The following is a 20353-nucleotide window of genomic DNA, read 5'->3' as shown; positions in this document are numbered from 1 at the left end:
TAAAGAAATAATCTTAAAACTTGTTTTTAAATTTTAAAACTTGTAACGAAATAATCGATCTCAAAGCCTTGTTTTTGTAAATACACGGCAATGTCCTTGCTGTTACTTTATGTCATACTTTACCTTAAATATCCTCGCCAAAATTATTTCATTATTTTCACTCTTGGTAGCTTGATTCCTTACGATATCTTTATTCCTGTCCCCCACAGCAATGGCGACCCGTTCAGCGAGACGTCAAGAAATCTCATGGACAGTTTCAATCGAGACACCAGTTTTACCGCAGTAGTTTGAATTTAACAGATGTAAGCCCCCTTTCTTTGTGGTATCATGACATTTTCTAAAAGACAATTTTGAAAATACAATTTCTTATGCTATCATATTTGTATAATTCTTCTATGATATAGGTACACTTCAAATGTTACTTCATCCCCTATTATTTTGTTTCTAGGATGCTGAGATCGACGATCTTATAAAACGGGTAATGTATTTTTTCTTAAAGAAGTCGAATTCAGTATAGTCTTCCTCTACCGCTACATCAGACAGTAGGGAAAGGGGCAGCGTCATACTTCATCTTCAAAGAAAACCAGTCTATCTGAAAATTATTTCCAATTTATGTCTGCTATTTCTCTATCAACTTTTTTGGAAATTCGATTTTAATTAGCTTTCTTTCAAGCTTTTAAGAATGTTTCGGTCGCCACTATATGACGTTTGAAAATAGAGACCGTAACCTCTAAGTGATTTAAACTTTTGAGTTTGGACAATATAGCCGAAAGGAACCATTATGGAATACCACTAAATGCGTGAATTAATTAAATTTGTTAAAAATTGGCCACAAATTGGCAAGAGATATGGTCTCATTTGCACGGGCTCTTTCCCAATCAAATCACCGAACTTTGGTTTTTGTTCTATAATCTATGAACAATGCCAAAACAACGATATATCTCAATCAATTTGCAATATTTTTAATTAATTCTATTTTTTAGAGATATTTTAGTGATTTATACGTAGTGTTTTTTTAGATTATGTGGTAAAAGTAAAAATTTATAAGAATAACTTTTCGATTATGTCAGGCTTTGGTATATGCTCACTTGTAGGTAGATCTTGTTTATATGAATTTCACAATGCTGGAAATTCATCAGTGAATTGATTATTTCGCAGGATGATGAAACAGAGAAGAGCTTTCACGAGGTTTACAGTCGATTCATTGATCTTCACAGAAAACCAGGGAGTGTCAGAAAGCCAGCCAGAACGTGCAAAGACCTTTTTATGAATGAGCTTGAGTTGCCCTCAGGTATCTATCCTTTGAACATACCCTCTATACCTATTCTTTGCATTTATTTTTTCTTGCTGTTTAGAACGTAAGGCACAATTTATTTCAGTCAAAGCAAAGCCCACTGCTTCAAATATTAAGCATAGAAAACCTATTTGCTTTGCGGGTCATTTGCAAAATGGGGCAAAGTTATTAGATCTTCATTCTTCCGTAGCAGTCCACATCACAACTCTTTTATTAATTCTACTTTAATAGCTCGGTTGCTCAAACTCATTTGAAAACAAGATATGGTCTTTCTAGAGATTTCTTGTCCGTAGGAAATACATTTTGAATTTATTGGAATGTTTTTACGTTGCTTTTATGAGATTAAGTTTCTAATAACCCCCATAAGGATAGACGTTCAAAATGTTCATTCTAACATGCCCTAAAGTTTTTAAAATGCATTTTAAAACCATGCTTACAATTTTAAGGTGACTATTGGATCGATCCAAATGAGGGCTCCCCAAGAGATGCTGTCTTGGTATTCTGCAATAAAACATCAATGGAGACATGCATTTATGCAAAAAATCCACAGGTATCATTTTAGAAAGCGTTTGATTTGACTCTGAATCAGTATAATTAGACAATGCTACAATGAGCGTTTTTCACAGACAACATTTTATGAGATGCTGAATTTGCTTTAAATTACTTTTCAGCCATGATTTTACACAAAAATGCATTCCCCGATGCAGTGAATAGCCTTTGTTGAACTTGCACGTTTAGACAACTATTCTTTCATTATCCAGACATTATCTGAAGGTCACCAAAACATTATTTGACCACTGATTTGGGTACTGTCTTTACTTCAAAGTGCCACCTCTTTATTCTGGCTGTTTGCTTTCCCCTTTTTTTGAAAAATAAAAAATAATTTCCAAAAATTCCATTCAGTCTCCCTAGATATTTCCCAATCAACAAAGCTGTTTTGTATTCCCGGATAACTTGGACTTTGACTAAGACGAAGTGACTTTCCATTTCCAATGGATTTTTATACCAAATCTTTATGTAAATTGTACCCTTACATTCGCTATGTCGGACGATTTCATTACCCCCTTGAACGATTCAACTTGAATCTCTCACATTACATTTAACAATTATAAATTTTGTAGAAAGGCAGAATAAATTTCATGTTTACAAAATTGCTAATTCCGATTTTGCCAATTACTGACAAGCCGAACCACATCAACTGCATGACAAAAATTTGTTCACGCCTTAAAATCTACCGATTAAGAAAATGTCGGACAATTAGAAAAAGTTATCATTTAATATGGTTCATTTCCGGTGCAAATTCAAGTTCCTCTCAGTTAACAGTTCCTTAACAAGCAAATTTTATTCAACAAGCAATAACAATTATAACAGGCTATGCATTCAAACAAAGTACCATTTATAAGGAGATACTCAAACGACGAGCTCTCTCGTTAGATAAATAGATCGAGGAGAGAGCGCCACTCAAATTTCCAGTAGTGAAATTATGTACTACAAATACTTACTCTGGCAGTTTTCTTTTTGCTTAATTTTGATCCGTTATGATCACCCTGTTAAGTATTATAATAATTTGCTAATTACTATCACTCAATTTGCTAAATTATTATATTCGATCCTTTATCTAGATTGAGCAAGACCAGTGGTTAACTGGTAAGGATCAGTACGTATGGCTGATGAAAGATTTATACTTTTCTCCTGAGGGCGTACGTTGTTATTGCTTCTTTTATTCTTATCATTTTATTCAATTCCTTTAACCATATATTTATATGTCTTCTTTGCAAACATATCTTTGTGAAAGCATCGCGTACAAGAACAGAATATACATTGGAAATTTTTGCATAATCAATTTTAAGGTGTGGTATCCTCTTGGCATATATTTCATTTGGCGTTTGTTTTTAAACTTCATGGAAGATGCCTGAATGCAAGGAAAGGAAAGAATTTGTAATGATATTTCATCCCGTGTGAATAAAGCAAAGGCATTCAGTGCAGCATGCATTTGGTCTATACGAGTCTCTGCTTTATATCTATGTACTATGCTTGATGCTTTAGTCAGGTTTTGCCTTGTATGCCTTAAATGATGTCTTATGTGCCTTTAAGTCTCCTTTATACATACGCAACATATACCAGTTGCTACAAAGATCAGAATACGTCAAATTTGTTTTTAGTTCCAATACGCAGCAGACGTGTACCAAATGAAAATGATGAGATTGCTAAGTAACCGAGCAAGGCAAAATGTCACATATCTGTGCAAGAATTCTATCGCATGGTCGAACGAGGATAACATTATTCATGACCGAACAATCAAGGTTCTCACAGACGATGAAGTTGAGTTACATGGCAATGCAAGGGATACTGGGATTTTCCTCGACGTCAAAAAGGACGAATGCAAGGTGATTAGATGCCACAGAAAATTCAAATTACTAATAAGATTCGTGCGTAAAACTTTAACAATCAAATTTTCTTAAAGAAAACTTTGGTATTTTTCCTTATCATTACTTCATCTCCCTGAAATTTGTTTTTTAAAATTTGGTATATCTTAAATTTATCTTTTTTTGTTCCTTTTCTTTTATCCTACTTATTGTTATACTTATATCAATTTATAAAAACATCAAGATCTCTTTTTAAACCTTGCGACTTCCTTACCTTTTTTATTTTATTGTTAATTTTTGAACAGTTTTGCCTGAATTTATACTTGATTGCAGTAATGTAGCACCCTTGAGATTTGACTGCAGTAAAGTATTTTCCTTTTGAAAAGTTTTCCATCTTAAAGTCAGTTTTGAAATTCTTAAAACTCCTCTCATCTTCCAGGATAAAAACGGCAAGTCGGGAGAAAGTGTATTTGATATCAATACAGACAAAACGGAGCACCTGCCTATTCTGGATTTTGCCGCTTTCGGTGATGGTGAAGGCAGCGAAGAATTTGGACTATTGCTTGGCCCTGTTTGCTTCTCATAACAATGACAAAATATCTTGTTATTGATTGTTGGGAATTTTGATGGCTTCGAAAATACTACTTTATTCATTGGGAGGCTATTCTAAGCACCATTGCATTGTCAAAATAGTTTTCATTAAGCGGAAAAACATTTGAATTTTTGGGTTTTAAGGGTAATAGTAATTTTAGTATGTTGCAACCATAGGCCTTCTCAGTAAGATTATTGGAACATTTTGATATTTTGATATAAATTTCCTCGCAGTCCTTTTTACCAGTATCTTATTCTGCGACAAAGAATGAACATGATAAAGAATTTCTGCTCTGGTATCTATTTCGCAAAAACTGAGTTTGTTATTGGTCAAAACTAGCCGATATGATCGAGGTTTTGCGACTTATCGGTCGTATTTGAACGAATATTATAGATAAAATGATATCTGCATTTAGATGACTTCAAAGATCTTTTCGGTCAACTTCTCTATTGTAACAGCTTTTGATTCATATAAAACACTGGTTTAATGAAAACGTTGAGATGGAACAAAGGAGCGAAGACGTCTTGTCTGTTTTATTAAATGTGAAAACTGTAATTTTAAAGACAGAATTTGTAATACGCATGCATTTTCCTTGCAATTATACGAAAACCCTCTCCGCGCTTATCTTGGTTAGATTTCAAAATAAATCCTGTTTACTTCGCTTTGAGGTTTCATTGTTGGTTTAACGGATTCCATGAGGATTCGATTATTAGCCGCTTATTCTCCGTGATCTTTTCTTTTCAACAAAATACTGCTATCTTGGCCGTTTGATTACCACACAACGCCCAAAAACACAGTTTAAGATTATTCCTTATAATTGTTGTTTTAATCTGCCACTCAGTTATTGATATGCCTGTTACCGTCGAAAACCAACAGCTTAGATCAGCGATAAGACCCTCGGAAAGGCCTGAATTCGAGGGAAAAAGTACCAACTTATTGCCGGATAATATTACTCTACCTGTGCGGAAACTCCACAAAAGTTTCTTGAAATTTTCCGACCTTGTCATTGAACGGATTATATCCAATCTTACTGTGCATCGCCTTGTTTGGTTCATTCTGAACCCTGTAATATAAAAATCCTAATGTACGTTTAAAAGAAGCATACTGGTACTTTGAGATTCAGCGAATTTAAAGCTCTGCAAACCAAGTAAGTGTTGGTACTGTGATGAAAAATGTATAATTTAAACTTCCTCGGAGTATATAATTTGCTCTTGGAAGGCCTACGAGTAATGAGTTGATAATTATTCGGGTTAGTTTCATCAGCACATGATTACATGTGTCAGAAAAAAAGTTTTCTGGTTACAACCCTAAAAACTAATTTGATAGAATATGTATCAAGTCTACCTTAGCTAGAACTATCAATCCACAATTTTTGTATGATGACAATCAAAGTTACTCAGCCCAGTTTTCTTTACATTAATTGTATTGTCCAGTCATAACTGAAATATTGGTTGTTTGACTGTAATGCCTTGGAGGTTTTGGGTCAACTTTGTTTGGAACAAATAAGAATAGATACAGGATACGCTGGGGCAATCTCTCAGAACTCGAACGTTTTAAAAGCAGTCTGTCCCCTATTGTGCTCAACTTTATTTTCACGGGAGTGAAATTCATGCACCGTTGAGCTTCATCGATAATTAAACGATTTAAACCAATCAGAGACAGGATACAGGATAGATACAGGATACGCTGGGGCAATCTCTCAGAACTCGAACGTTTTAAAAGCAGTCTGTCCCCTATTGTGCTCAACTTTATTTTCACGGGAGTGAAATTCATGCACCGTTGAGCTTCATCGATAATTAAACGATTTAAACCAATCAGAGACAACATGGATTCCAGAGCTTTTGAATCAAATGGCTGTGTTCCCGTTGAAGTGAAGCTATGGCTAGAAAAATTTTGTTCCCTGGTTGGTTTTTGCGACAGATATGTCAAAAGCGAAAGGAAATGCTTCCGTTATCATCAGTCAATTCGAGTAATTAAATCATTTTGCCATTACCGATATCTTTTTGCTCGCAGATTTAAATGTCGTCCACTACCGCAGCTAGGCCAGCCAATCCATTAGGGCGAGAAGACCTATTGTTCATATCATGGGGGGACAGACTGCCTTTGAATCGTCGAGAGGATAAAGTATCAACGCATTGATTCCTTTGTGACTTTGAAAATGCTTAAACACAACAAAAGCTTTGTGTTGAATTTTGAAAGTGGTTAATGATAAGAAGAATCCTTTGTTTTATTAAATACGCTAGAGATTCGCAGTAATGCTGAATTCTAAATCTGTCTTCCTTTGTTTTTGAACCAGAAAAGTTAAAGGTTGGTCTAATTTTTCTCGGAGCTTTAAACAGTTTCATTGCCGCTTTACACCATACGTTGATAGAAAGCATAGTGTCGATTATGTTTCCCTCTAGCAAGAGCCTGAAAGATTCACCTGCATCAACCATGTGATATGCAAGGTAAGATAAATGCTAGTTCATTCGAGTTGATATGGTCCAAATTCATTACGATTCGCTCTTCAGCAATCAATCATTTTCAATCCTCTGAGGTTCAACTGAGTTGCTATTAAAAGTAGACTGTGATTTGTTTGAAATTTTTAAAGACTCTAAAACAACGATTAGACCTTTATCTAAGGAATAAGCATGGTTTAATTCGGAAATTGTCCCGAGTGAATGTATTTTTCACTGGCCAAAGGATTGTTGGTTTAGTCAAATGAGCTCGCAAATCAACATTGAAAAGTTTGGTTAGATCCAAAACTTAAATTACGGAAATTAATACAATCAGTGCGAGATGTACATGACAAGTTTGGAAATAATATGAAAAAGAAGAAAGAATAGGATACTTACATTTGGGGTTTAAAAAATCAACAGAAGGATATGGACAGCTTCGTCTATCTGAACTGTCTAGCAATCACTTCTCAGACATTCAGATGTCAGTATAAGTTGCCAATACGGCAACTAAGAACGGCAACTAAGATTTGGGGCAGTTTTAAAGACAAAGTCATGAACAAGCTTTTTCAAAGCTTTAAATTACTTCTGATAGATAAGACGCATTTCAATGCTATGTACAAACCATATTTACAACAAAATATTAATTAAAAAGCCCTCTTAAAAAATCTTTAATGAGGCTGGATTAAACGACCAGCGTGTGCTTTGTTTGATATTTACAAATCGTATCAAGGTCGCATTACAGAAGTAAACCCACTTGTGTACCTTAAAACTATATACAACTTTTTGTCCAACAACGCACGCATTCAAGCATTACCTACTAGCGGCCTGTTAGTGTGGTTGCTATGATGCGGGGCTGACTTATAACAGGGGACAACGTCTAACTAACATGCAACCATGGGACTTGAATATTAAGTATTCACTCATCTTGTAAAACAATTAAATTCTGACTTTTTACTGTACTAGCTAAGGGGGTATTGCCGCTTCTTCCCTAGCGGTGATTAGCTAGTTATTCAAATAGCAACTTGAATTTTGACCCTTTGTCAAGCCTATGCTCCGTAGGCTTTTACGACCGCCCGTAATGCCATTCGACTTTCCCGCTGCTCTCACTCCAAACCACTTTTTAAATGGCTGTACAATGACAACAGTAAACCCAAAATCATATAGTTCTCGGTGACAGGTACCCGTCGTCTTTCCACGATCCTTCGTCTTGGATCTCAAGATTCTCGTCAAAGTCACAATCGGTTTGCAGACTAAATCGAACTTCTTTCAGCTCCTTGTTTGACATTTGAAAATTGAGCTCCTGCATTTCTAGCGTCTCCTCTACGCAATTCGCCGCTTCTGAAGAGCGATTGTGGAGACTGGACAGGGTGTCGTCTTCCCGGTGCAGTTGCCTTTGATCAGAGAATGAGCCGCTGTGGCGAATCAGTCGCTGAGTGGCTGCTTTCCTCGTTTTGTAGCATGTATACAATGCAACGACTATCAAGAATATAAATACACATATGGCTATCGGAGCCAGAACAACTACAGCAACCGGCAAGTTCAGCTTATCCATTTTCGCCGTCTCCGTTTTTGTTTTCTTGGCCAAATCTATTGTGAATTAATTATTATTCCTTTAAGCAATACTTCATAATCTTGTAGGTATACTGAAAAATATATATTAAGATTTTCTTCGAGCTGCTTTTAAAAGCAGCATGCTAACGATAGTGCTTGTAAACAGGATCGAAATAGTTAAATGAAGCCGAGTATCTCCTACCAGCCTTTGTAGATACACCTGATAATTGGTCTCCAAATTGTTGCATTGCAATCGTAGCCACTGCAAATATTTGTTAATTAAACTATCGCCCTGAACGAAATCAATATGGTCACCAGAAATATATACAATAAGCAGTAAAAATATTTTGCTATCTAGAATACATACCATTGCATTTTCCCTGGCGCATAAAGAGACCAGAGTCACAATCACATTTGTATGTTCCAGGTAGATTTACACACGTTTGGTTTGGCCCAGTACAGGTGTGGGCTCCAGCTAGGCATTCATCTTCATCTAAAACAGAAAAAGCTGAGCGTGAATGCTTTCACTTCTGAAGAAATCTCAGTTGTCCATTCCCATTATCCTAGATTTCGATGTAATTAGCACTTTAAACCGAAAATTCAAGTTTCATCAATAATTCAAAAATGTTTTTATCCAATAGGTTGCTGAAAAATTAATCGAATCTCCATTGATTTATCTTATGCCAGTGCTTGTTTAATGAATTTCGAAGTAAAATGTTACGTGTTTAAATATTGAAAAAAGTAGAAAAATAATTGCATTGAGGAATTGAAAATAAGCAGTTTGCTGACCATAAAATCCAATTTTCACAGGTTTCGACATTATTATTGTCCCAGATGCCATAGTCTCGCAATAGTATTCACCAGATTCATGAAGTTGACCATCGATTTTGATAACAGGACTGTAACTTGACTGTGCCAGCTAAAATGATTTGAAGTTACTCAGCACAACCAATAAACGCTTACAAATTGAAAAATAAAAGCTCCACGGCTTTATGGACACTTATCTTATGTAAATTTATTTTCCTTAATTTTGAAATATTTCTTTTCATCATTCAAAAATATCACGAGTTCAGAAATTTGGTTGCTAAGATTTTCCTACACAAAAGAATGCAAGATCGTGGTATTCTGTGTGAAAATGATAGGCACCTAAAAGCACTTGGACAGTTTGTCCGTTGTATCAGCTATGATCGCAACGATCTAGGGTGTTCCTTTCAGGAGCCTTTAAATATCATGCTTACATTTCCATTCCTGAACCAGTTGTAAATTATTTTGTCGTCTGCAATGCTGTAACATGTCAAAGAGAATGGGCGTCCAAGAGGCAAGGAATGGTTGCCGGGGGGTAGGATGTCCTTATATATGACAGGAAGCAGCTTTTCGTCAACATTAAAATCAAGGTCCTCTGAAAGAAGATGAAAATGCTCACAGTTCAAGATTCAAGAGGGAAATCAAAGACACCAAGCAGCTGATGCAAATAAAATGAGGCTAACATTGTCAAAACATCTTTAATCATCAACCTTAATAGTATTTACACTGATCGCTGTGACATAGATTCAAGATTTTTATGCTTGTCATGGGCTCCGACGCAGGCTGGAAATAAGGGGGAGCTAAAGGACAATTTAACACAAATTTAACTTCCGTCGGAGACCTTGCTTGCATGAATCATTGTTCAGAGAATAGCTTATCAAGCTAATATTTGCATTTTCAAGAAGACTGAACGCTATAGAATTTCTTCCGAACGTGTAGGTTGAATGCCACTGCTGATATTAGAAATGTTCAATTGTTTTCAAATTCACTGGTACGATAAGGTGTGAAAGAAACAAAATATGGGCATTACGTAGTCAACGTTCTAAATTTTCAACTTTTGGATACCTTTTAGCTGAATACACTTTCTTTGACGAATAAAAGGATGAATATGTTAAAATTTAGGATTTTTTGTACAGAGCAGAAAATGCAAGAAAGTCTTACATTAGAATAATGTACCATTATGGCGTGATCTTTCAAATCAAGGTCAAGTTCTCTAGCGGAAAGCTTTTGCAGAACTTTTACCAAAAATCTCTTTTATCAGAATTTTAATAAAACTTTACTTGAACCAATTGCTTTCGAGACCGCCAACAAGTTAATTAACGTTTAGATATATTCAAAATAAAAAAGTTTAATAAAAATTGATATATTTCTCATACAATGCAAATCTCTTCACAAGGGTGATAATATAGTTGGCAAATAAATGGAGTACCAAAATTAAACAAATTGGTTTGATAGTTAAAAACACGACGTTTCGAGCATGTACTTGCTATCGTGTCATCACACGCAACGGACAAATTTAATTAAGCTCTTCACAAGGGGAAGGTGATAAATCAAATTGCCAGAAAACGTTATTAATACTTACTGATTTGAACGATACTCAACGTTGATCCAGGCATTACTTCAAAAGATGCCCTCCTGCTTACTGTTATGAATGTGTTTATATACATTCCACGTTGCAAATACATCGAGTTCATAATAGAAATTGTGCCTTTTCCAAAGATCTCCTGCACTGCATAAACAGTAGCCTTTTTATCTCCACTCACCATGAGGCAGACCGTGTAAACTAACCTAGAGTGTCAAAATGTAAGAAATTGTAGTCAAAAAATTAACACTATCAATAAGGTTTTGTTACTCGCCTTTGAATATATTAATAATTCTTCAAAGCAGATGCAGATGCCTCTTAAAATATGCTGAGCTATTCCATTTAGTGACAGAAATAATGCTTATAACTTCATAATACTTTTCATAAGAGACACCTGTGGAACGTGAAAACAAATATGGTGTCCTTTGTATGGTACTGTCTCTCATTTGGAGTCTATTCGCAGAAAAGAATTTCTTAGGCAGAATGATTATTTCGTAGTTTAGAAGTAAACGTTAATATTTGTTAATTAAGGATGTTCATTGATTAAGGCTTTATTGGAACTGCCATGATAGAAAACGAAAAAACTTGCCTTTTAAAAGAAGTGATCAGCACTGCCAGTGACACTAGGTAAATGCCAGTTCTTCGAATGAAAACCGTGTCTTCAGCCACGATGATGCCATTTTGATTCAAAGATGGTTGCATGTTCAGTTTTATCATGGAAGTTGTACCAACATAATGAATTGTTGATGCTTTGAAAGGTAAAACTACTCTATGGCTTAAATTATCTCCAATTGAGGTCACTTGTATATTAGACTGTCTTGTTATATTGACGATGTCATTCCCGTTTCCCTGAACAGACACTCTCACTTTACCGGGTGTTTTAGGTATACAAATGCCAGAAAATATATAGTTATTTAATGAATCTGTTTGTTTAGATAGCATTCTTTGCATCAATATTTCACCTCCGGCTGTCTCAACTAACACACTTAAATAGTTCGTTTTTAACCTTGCAGCCAGAGTCACCGTTATTATGTAGGCTGAATCCTGTTTCAAAAGTTCATTCGTTTTGGCATTCCTGACCGCCCGTCGTCGGAGTGGCAGCCGTCCAGTTTTGCTTAAACTCTGCAAAGAAGTAGAGAGTTCAGATGGTCGCCTGGTAGCATGACTGCAGACAACAAGCCATGCTTTGATCGAATTTATAGAAACAGAAATGTTTTAAATTACTGTGATATCAAATTGTTTTGTTGTTCGTATTTAATGATTGTGCCTTGGATGATAAGGATATATGACAAACCCTTGAACAATGTTCTAAAGCCTACAGTTTCAGCAAGGTTATGACAAATGTTCGTGACTGATTAGATTTACGACATCTAGCGTGCGATTACCTTAACGGAAAAATCCGTCTAAAAATGTAATTATATTACGCTGGTATTGAGTGGTTTATTTACTGAAAGAGGTTTAAATTAATGAAAAGTATCGATAATTAATCCAAGTGATTTTATCTACAGCTATTCACAAAGCCCATAGATTAAAATATCGTCAATTTTGAAGCTTGTATAAAAACACGTCGATTGTACAAGAGATTTTGACAGCATTAGGTGCCTACAAGCATACCAAGTCAGCGTAAGGCATGTAATAAAAGACATAATAATGAAATGCTTTTATTTGCAGAACCTGGTGATTTAATTAACCAATACCCTGAGCCTAAGAAATAATAAAAAATACTGCGCTAGTATTTGACAAACACATTGCGAATGCAAACGCAAACAGCTGGTCGACTTGAAATCGAATTTAGTTTATAGATATGTTTGGCTGATTAAACTACTTCGCTTTTGTTTTTAAAGTGAAGTGAGTTGATTTTTAGACAGTTTAAGAAAACTCTGTGCATAAACATCATTGCAATGTTTTGTGCGGTAGGATTTTGAAGATTTTTATCACATAAGATCAATGCAATCTAGAATTCGCCCTTCAAAAGGTCCTTTATTGGAACTTGTTTTACAATAGGTGTTATCTTTTATATTGTTTCAGCTCCTCAGATATTTCATAGCACATAAAAACCTTCTAATAATATATCAAAATCAATCATAAACAAAAACAGAATGTACCTGATTTACATCCATATTCAGTGAAAATCTTTGTCCATTTGACAAAATTGGAAGGCGTGTGATAGAAAACGATGATGTCTTGCTTATGAAAAATCCCTGTGCATCGATTGTCTGGCTTATTCTACCCGGCGAAGATTCAATCACACGAGAAAATGACAATGTGGCTTGACCAATGCTATGAAAAAAGCGTCATAGTTCGAATACATTTGAATAATGTTATGGAAATTCACCTTACAGAAAAAACTTGCATGTTGCCATGAGCCACATCTGCAAATGATTTTTTGCTATAAAAGTCGAAAAAATGTCCTAAAGGCGTACGAGGTACAAAATACGAGGCTCAAATTCCCAAAATATTATAAACATTTAGAAAACACTAGTAGTCTAATTAGGAAAAAAGCAGGCTACGCTAAAGGAAAGCTTATTCAGAAATGATACAAGGATCAGACATTGCATCACTGTTTATACCAGTTAATTATTGATAATAGAAAGTTTTATTGAAACATGTATTTCTTAAACCAATTGAGACTGTAATGGTTTAGAAATCAAGAGGTATAAAGCCTAAACCCATATGATGTGTTCTTGTAATAGATATACTATTACAAAAATGGGTATACCAATAAATAAACATGAAAATTAATGCAAATGATGGCACATTCAGATATCTTGTTACGCGAAATAACGGATGTCACTTAATTAAGGAATGCCACTTTCCAAATTCCTTAAAAACACACCTTAAATAATGCATCCACTTCATTTCTTATGCCTTAATCGTTGTAATCCTAAATTTACAATTTCAAAATTTTTATTTTTTTCTAAAGCGGATATAAGAAAAAAACGATCCAAAAATACAGTATGTCTCTTTTAACCTTAAAGATTTTTCACAACTATTTTTCACTTTAAGACTTTTTTCAAATTTCTTGTCTTGTTCCCTCTTCTTCAAAACCAAGATTTTCCAAAATGTCCTTGCTGTCAAATTCCTTAATTGATATAACTGAAAGACAATTTCTTTGAAAAGTTCCTCAATTAATGTTACCTAATTTTTCATTCTTAAATAGGTCTCACCCATAATGTTGCGTAATAAGGTAATTGACAAATTGACAGTAAGGTGAAAAAGTGGCCAACCTGCTCGCATTGTAGTGTGATGTTAGTTCCATATGCGTTTTGTTGCTAAAGGCATCACTTATTGCTACGGTGCACCGGCCATTAGTAACTTGGTCAAACACAAAGTTAGCTGTCACCAAAAGCACCTCCCTGGCATCTGACGTTCTTGTCAAGCCATCGTGCCCCAAGAGTCGTCCTTTTTGCGTCTTTTTATACATCCAGGAATCAATATTAAGCTTACTGAGTGGTTGAATATTTTCCTGCAAATCCGAAAAATCACTGATTAATTGATAATCTATGTAAGGTGCTGACAAATGTCTAATCGAGAAAGCTGAATGATTTCACGAAAATAACATTTTCTACGTTTGTTAAAAACATGTCCTAAGGAAAAACAATTTTTTGAAAATATGAATACAAACAATGATTTTTATTCTCCTTGCTGATTATTTCTTTTGAAGGCAGTGCTGTTTATTGGTTTACCGGAACAAAGAACAAAATTTCTAATTCATTGAGTTTTTATGTCTTAACATATGTCTCTTGAAGGACCCTCAAAATTCAACAAACAATTGACAATAAACAATAAACAAGCGACACACTACTTATTTAAACAGAGCTACTTTTCAAGTTATAACGACCCATGATGCAAGGTAGCGAATTGAGGTTTATGGTTCTATTCTGAAGCAGAAGAAAACCACTTTTCAAGATATCGATGATTAAAACTATTTTCGTCCAACAATTGATATTATCTTTAACTTTTTCTTGTTTATTTTCTAAATGTAATGATTATGAAAGTGATATGGCATCAACGCACCTGGAGTTCTGCAAATAGCCATGGGTACGCCTTGGGTCTTTCTATTTTGTAGACTGAAAGAGTTGAAGCGGGTCCAAAGATAACAGAATGATTTTCAAGAGGTCCCATTAACGAAATTTTTAACCTTGTACCCTTGAAGAGGATGAGTAGCAAATTGCAAACTGCAAAAGCCTCTTTGTATATTCGTGTGCTTTTTAAACAGACCTTTTTGCTATTTAAGGAGACATCTATAAGAGCCAGTTCTATTTCTTCCCCAATGTTTTCTTTTAACTGAATATTTATTAAAATTGCAAACATCCCAGTTCTCTTAACCAGTATTTCGTCACCAGAAATCTTTAAACTATCTCCAAGACTAAATTGTATGTTGTTATTGCTGACTATTGTCCAGTTCCCAATGTTTTCTTGTGACGGTACTTTAGTGGACACATTAATATACCGCGCTAGGAAACCATTCGGTGAAGGATTGCTTAAAGCCTCTGATAAAAGAATCACCGAAAAACCGCTTTCCTTGCGAATCATCCAAACAACATCGGATTTTGAGCATATCTTCACAGAGATAGAATCATTCGTCTTCAAGCTAAGAGCAGTTGATATTGATAATGTGAATTCACTAACAACGTCATTTTGAGACGTATGTAATTTATTTGACTGCTTTGTATGAGGTAAATACGAATCTGTTTGATCATTAATTGAAATCATCCCTATGAAGAATGAACGGTCGTCGATCAAATTGGCTTTTCCAATTATGATATTGGTAGATATGTAATAAAGGCCATCTGCTGGCACTTTGTATGACCCAAACATTGAAGGGCCTCTTTTGGACGCAAATGACCAGGGCTTTGAAGCCATGTACTTTGGCTTATTCCAGTTAGACGGTGTACGCCAGCCAATAGACGTATAGGTATTATGATCTAGTAATGTCGTTTGGAACCCTATCACCAGCTCCCTTTCCCCAAGGTATATCAATGAAATGGAGCTGTTCTTGTCTATGTTCCAATTTTCACGACCTTTAGATTTGACAAACACCGCTAATCGCTGTTTCTTTTGCAGATAAATGGCGGAAGAAATCGTCAACGTATGCTTTCCACTGACCGCGCTGTTAGTAGCAAAAAGGCCATCAGGGGACGAGGGATCTCCATCGACTGCAACACAAGCAGATATTGCAGCTTGTTTCAAGTTTGTAAATATCAAGTTGGTGAATACTTTGTATATTCCCGATCTAGAGATTATGAAGTCTTCACCATTGAAGCCACTGGATAGCGTAAAGTCATGGTCATTGACCGATAGTTTCGACACTTTAATCCAAGCGGCTGGGGATGGATATGAAGTAACATCAGAACTGAGACTAAATGCGGGAAAAGTTTCTTGTAGTAAAGCCATGGATATACTTGATCGTTCAATAAGGTACCATTCATTTTTGCTCTTTATTTTAAATGATAGATATGTGCCTTTGTACATGAAAAGCATCCTACAAGTTGATGCCTGAATGTGATGCAAACTTCTCACTGAATTTAACAGACTGTGTTCATTAATACTGAATGAAAAAGTACAAGATGGTGCATTAGAGCAATATACCTCCAGATTGACACATATAAGGTACGTTCCAGGCTTCTCAATCACATACTTCTCTTTCTTCATCGTGTCAAATCCACCGCTATGAGCTGCAGTAAATTTACTTAGATCAAGAGGCTTTGAGCCCGGTTTAAGTCTTTCTTTAACAAACGATTTCAAATTGAATCCATGCTTTTCCAAAGTAGATTCTCTAAGCAATCCAACAGAGTAACTAGAGCTTGGTAGAATGCTTGAAACTGACTTGCCATGTTTCTTAACGTGAATGTACAGCTTATTTCCTAGATCTAAGTTTACCAAAGCATTCAAGCTCAATGTAATTGTTTCAACACCTTCGTCAACTCCAAATTTTCTCTTCATTAAATTAACGTTGCCACTAACGATGGTTACCATATAAATCTCCTTTTCACTGCTTTTCCTAATTACGACATGCAACCCGATAAAATACAACCCAGATTGAAGGACCGAAAAAACACCGAGATTTATTGACAATGAAGGTGCGCTCAGAAAGCTACCTTTCACCCTAGCAACATCCCAGCTTCGTACGAGTTGCCTTTGATTAGCTAAAAGTGGATTTGCGGAGCTGGGAGTTACGTAAAAAGCTGACGCCATTCCGTACTCATGCAGCATGTACCCAAAAACATTTGACTGTTGTCTCAGTCTCCATGGGACGTTCGATACAACACGGACCGAGACAAAATCACCATCAAAAAGCCTCATCAACCCTGTTGCATGCAGTGAAATATTTTTTCCTTGTTCTGTGTTCGATTTAAAGCTGAATTCTGACAACAGTGCCTTACAGTCCGCTCCATTGTTTACATTGATGCAAGCCTGTATTGAGCCTGGTCTTGATTCCTCTGCATTGACTGTGTACCCGAATACATACACACCGTGTGCCTTTACTTTGAAGCCTTGACCCTTCCGATACCCCATCTCTAATGATAAAACATAGAAAATAAAAGCTAAACTTACAATTTTTCTGGTCATTCAAATCAATACAAATGGTATCAGGGTGGGGTAAGGATATTATGTTGCATTGGCTGTGCAAGAAAGAGCCCCGTTTGCCGTGCGGGCTGAAATCCCGAAGCCTGCCAAGCCATTATATTATGAACAGTGGATTTGAAAGTGCTTTAGAACCTTTTGGCTTTATACTGCGGTTCTACTGTAGAATTTGTTCAGATCTGGTGTTTGATTTGCTTACACCGACTTGGTATTACACAAGGAAACATGCTCTTGTATAAATAGGGCTATACAAGGGCTACAGAAAGGCCCATCTGTCTTCAAAAGTTATGCTTAGTAAAAATAGGAGATTAAAATTGTTGATTAAAGTGCCCAAAAAGATGCAAAAATGGTGTCAGTCCCAAACTTACATGGTGATGTATGCCATGCTAAAAACGATTCAGGTCAACCTCGTTGCATCAAATACTGGACAAAATATTGAGAAAAAGGTGTGCACATGAAAAAAACGTTAATCTGCTCGGTAATTTTTTAATGTTGTTTGCTTTGTATACGTCAAGGCAAACGTGGCATTTTCAAGCTCACCTTGTAAATCCTTCTCATCCCAGTCGTTGATATCAACTGCTCCACCATTGTAAGTTCGCTCTCTGGATAGCCTAGCAATGAAGGAGGAGCCTGGAAATCCTAGAGAACAGCAAATGTAATAAAGATCTCAAACCAATGCAAAAAGAGCACAAAAAATAATATAGAAAGGAATCTGACAGAGCACGCAACTGTTGGGTTTCACGTTTTTGGCAAGGGGATCGTAAAAAGAGGGGGTGTGAGCTTCAATAAAATTTCTATTAGTTGGGATCTGATTCAAATTTCTTGCTTGTCTTTTTGCAGTAGGCAACATAACATACTTGATTACCAATTCTGTTTCATCAGTTTGTATTGTTAATAAGGGAAATGGTTGTTGAAAAAAGTCCAAGACTAATATAAGAATAATATAAGACTAATATAAATATAAGGAATAATGTTTTTTTAGATGTACGCATCTTGAATATATTCAAACTATGAGAAAATAACTGTACCATATTATACCTCCATAGGTTTTGTCTTACTTGTAATCAACATGAGATGTCAGAAACTTATATGCGTCTTAATTGATCCTTCTTATGATGTTTGCCCACCCGCTGTAACATCGAAAATCTCGGGCAGGTGATATACATCTGATCCTTCTATCAAGAAATTTAGTTTCTACTAAAATATTCGGTCGGTTTTTATCAAAACCTAGTGAAAGAATGTCGAATGTCTCTTGCCAACCTTGAAACAGCTTTAAATCATTCCTATAAGTTAGGTTTATTTTCATTACTATGAAGTTCGATTCAATAAAGCACATGATAATCAGAGAGGCAATGTGTCTAACATGTTGTTACCTTAAAACATGTTACCGTGAATTTCTTAGATTATAAAACAATTATTTGATGGTTTTATTCATGGTACCAGATCGAAAATATCTGTTTACGTAAAAATTCATTGATAGACAATTGTATCAGTTGGGAGATTAGAAAAAAATTTAAGTGAGTATTTGAAAGATATACTTCATTCTTCAAAGAATTTATACATGTTTGGCTAGAATCTTTTCGCTTTCAAAGTAAACACAACTTGGATGCTCCTCTTCAAAACGGGTTTGTCTTCCTAAGAGAAGAGCAAATCCCTAGGCAAGATGGCAAGAGTCTTGTCGATATTTTTCTAAATTGGAGAAAACTCTGTAAACAGATGTTCATAATTTCACCAACAAGATAGATCGAAATCAAAGCATTGGAAAGACGGCTGAAGGTCCTATTCAAAAGTGTGCGACTTTAACTTCATATTTGCTCCAGAGAGTTTAAATTTTTTGGAGATTTTCACGATTGTCTAGAATCAAGCTCAAAGGCCTGCTGAGCAACAGAGCTCAAAGTAAGGCGTTCCTCTGCCTGTCTCTCAATTAGAAACACAAGGCATAAAAATGCTTAAGACGAAAAAAATTTGAATCAGAAGATACAACGGATATCGTCTTTTATCATTTTGTTTTTCGTGCTTTCCACAGAAAAAATTACATGGTACTAATAAAGATCACATGAGCAAGTGCCATTTCTTTTTATCTTCTACTTGCTGCAAGAATCTTTTAAAACCAAATTATTTAACTAACATACGATCATTAAACTATGAATCATCAAACAAAGCATGGTAGCTACGAAAACAAAAAAGCAAAAAACATTTGAAAAAAGGTATGTGTTACTTAATACTATTGCTAATGAAAATAATTTGCTTGAATTTTATCATCGTGTTACGTTTTTGGGACTAACAAGCTATTTTATACATACACGGGCTCGTCTTATAATAAATACCGATGTTCTTTTGATTTAATTGGTTATCATGTATTAGTCCGCTAACCATTTTGATAAGAATTTGCTTAGGACACCCAGGTGTTTGTCAAGATGTATCAATGAGCCTTTATAAGAAATGCTATCACTGAGTGTGTTTTTCAGGTCTCATATTGTGAAATGCTCGATACCAGTAAGCACGCTTTTCATGGAAATTAGGCTAAAAATTTCGCCGGAATTTAAGGAAGTTTCTCAGTCTTTTTGTGGCCTAAGGATGCCGCAATAGATGTCTGAACGACAGAAATGATTCTGCTAATACATCCTTATTCGATTGTATGTCACTCATACTTCAAGCCTGTAGAAAAGTTTACAGAATGTTCAAAAACAAACTTCATATATTTGTGTAAATTCAAATGGTTTATTCATAATTTCATTGATTTATTAGAATACTTCCCGTTCGAAGAGTATATGAATGATTGAAAGTACTTACCATGAGTTGTAATACTATGAAATGGCAGTATAAACACGAACAAAAGGACGAACTTTCGGCAGTCCATGGCCAGACACGATTAGTGTCACCGGTGCAACGCTAAAATGTACACCACAGCCAACAAGAGTCAAAACCTGACCCCGCCATTCCAAATGCAATCGTTCCCGAATCTTAGCCCACGTCGCAAACGATCTCCAATGCAAACATTGCGAACAAGGCCTAAAAACGTTAATTTGAACAAGAATATTCCTTTCCTTACTACGCAAAGGGTGCAGGTATACTCACGGGGACCGCATTCAATGGCGACAGTTTAGACCGAGCAGCAGATTAAATCAATATGGTTTC

The 20353-nt window shown here is 35.5% G+C and overlaps 2 protein-coding genes across 5 annotated transcripts in view; one reads left to right on the top strand and one right to left on the bottom strand.

The window, feature by feature from the left end:
* The window catches only part of LOC135682820 (uncharacterized), a 55338-nt gene extending 50864 nt beyond the window's left edge, over positions 1-4474 (top strand). For all 3 annotated transcript variants that reach the window (XM_089113034.1, XM_065197880.2, XM_065197877.2), the window contains 7 exons: positions 210-302; positions 449-478; positions 1159-1291; positions 1741-1844; positions 2917-2994; positions 3457-3681; positions 4100-4474. In XM_089113034.1, coding sequence (XP_088969160.1) covers positions 210-302; positions 449-478; positions 1159-1291; positions 1741-1844; positions 2917-2994; positions 3457-3681; positions 4100-4246 — 810 coding nt within the window. In that variant the 3' untranslated portion in view covers positions 4247-4474. The remainder of the gene's footprint in view (positions 1-209; positions 303-448; positions 479-1158; positions 1292-1740; positions 1845-2916; positions 2995-3456; positions 3682-4099) is intronic.
* Positions 4475-6692: 2218 nt separating this feature from the next.
* Positions 6693-20148, bottom strand: LOC135682818 (uncharacterized). 2 transcript variants are annotated; one of them, XM_065197871.2, is made up of 11 exons: positions 20009-20148; positions 17756-17854; positions 14645-17148; positions 13855-14093; positions 12733-12907; positions 11217-11749; positions 10628-10833; positions 9480-9640; positions 9031-9160; positions 8609-8734; positions 6693-8277 (listed from the first exon to the last, which is right to left on the bottom strand). In XM_065197871.2, exons 1-11 carry the CDS (start codon positions 20073-20075, stop codon positions 7847-7849), a joined length of 4671 nt encoding a protein of 1556 aa, XP_065053943.2. In that variant the 5' UTR covers positions 20076-20148; the 3' UTR covers positions 6693-7846. The 2 variants fall into 2 exon arrangements, 1 of the variants encoding a protein (XP_065053943.2); XR_010515724.2 differs by lacking the exons at positions 6693-8277; positions 8609-8734 and having other exon boundaries at positions 9036-9160; positions 9388-9640.
* Positions 20149-20353: the final 205 nt, after the last annotated feature.

This window comes from Rhopilema esculentum, chromosome 16 (assembly GCF_057945365.1).
Source record: "Rhopilema esculentum isolate cy_ngs chromosome 16, ASM5794536v1, whole genome shotgun sequence".
NCBI classification, from domain to species: Eukaryota; Metazoa; Cnidaria; class Scyphozoa; order Rhizostomeae; family Rhizostomatidae; genus Rhopilema; species Rhopilema esculentum.
This window is presented reverse-complemented; position numbering and strand designations above follow the sequence as displayed.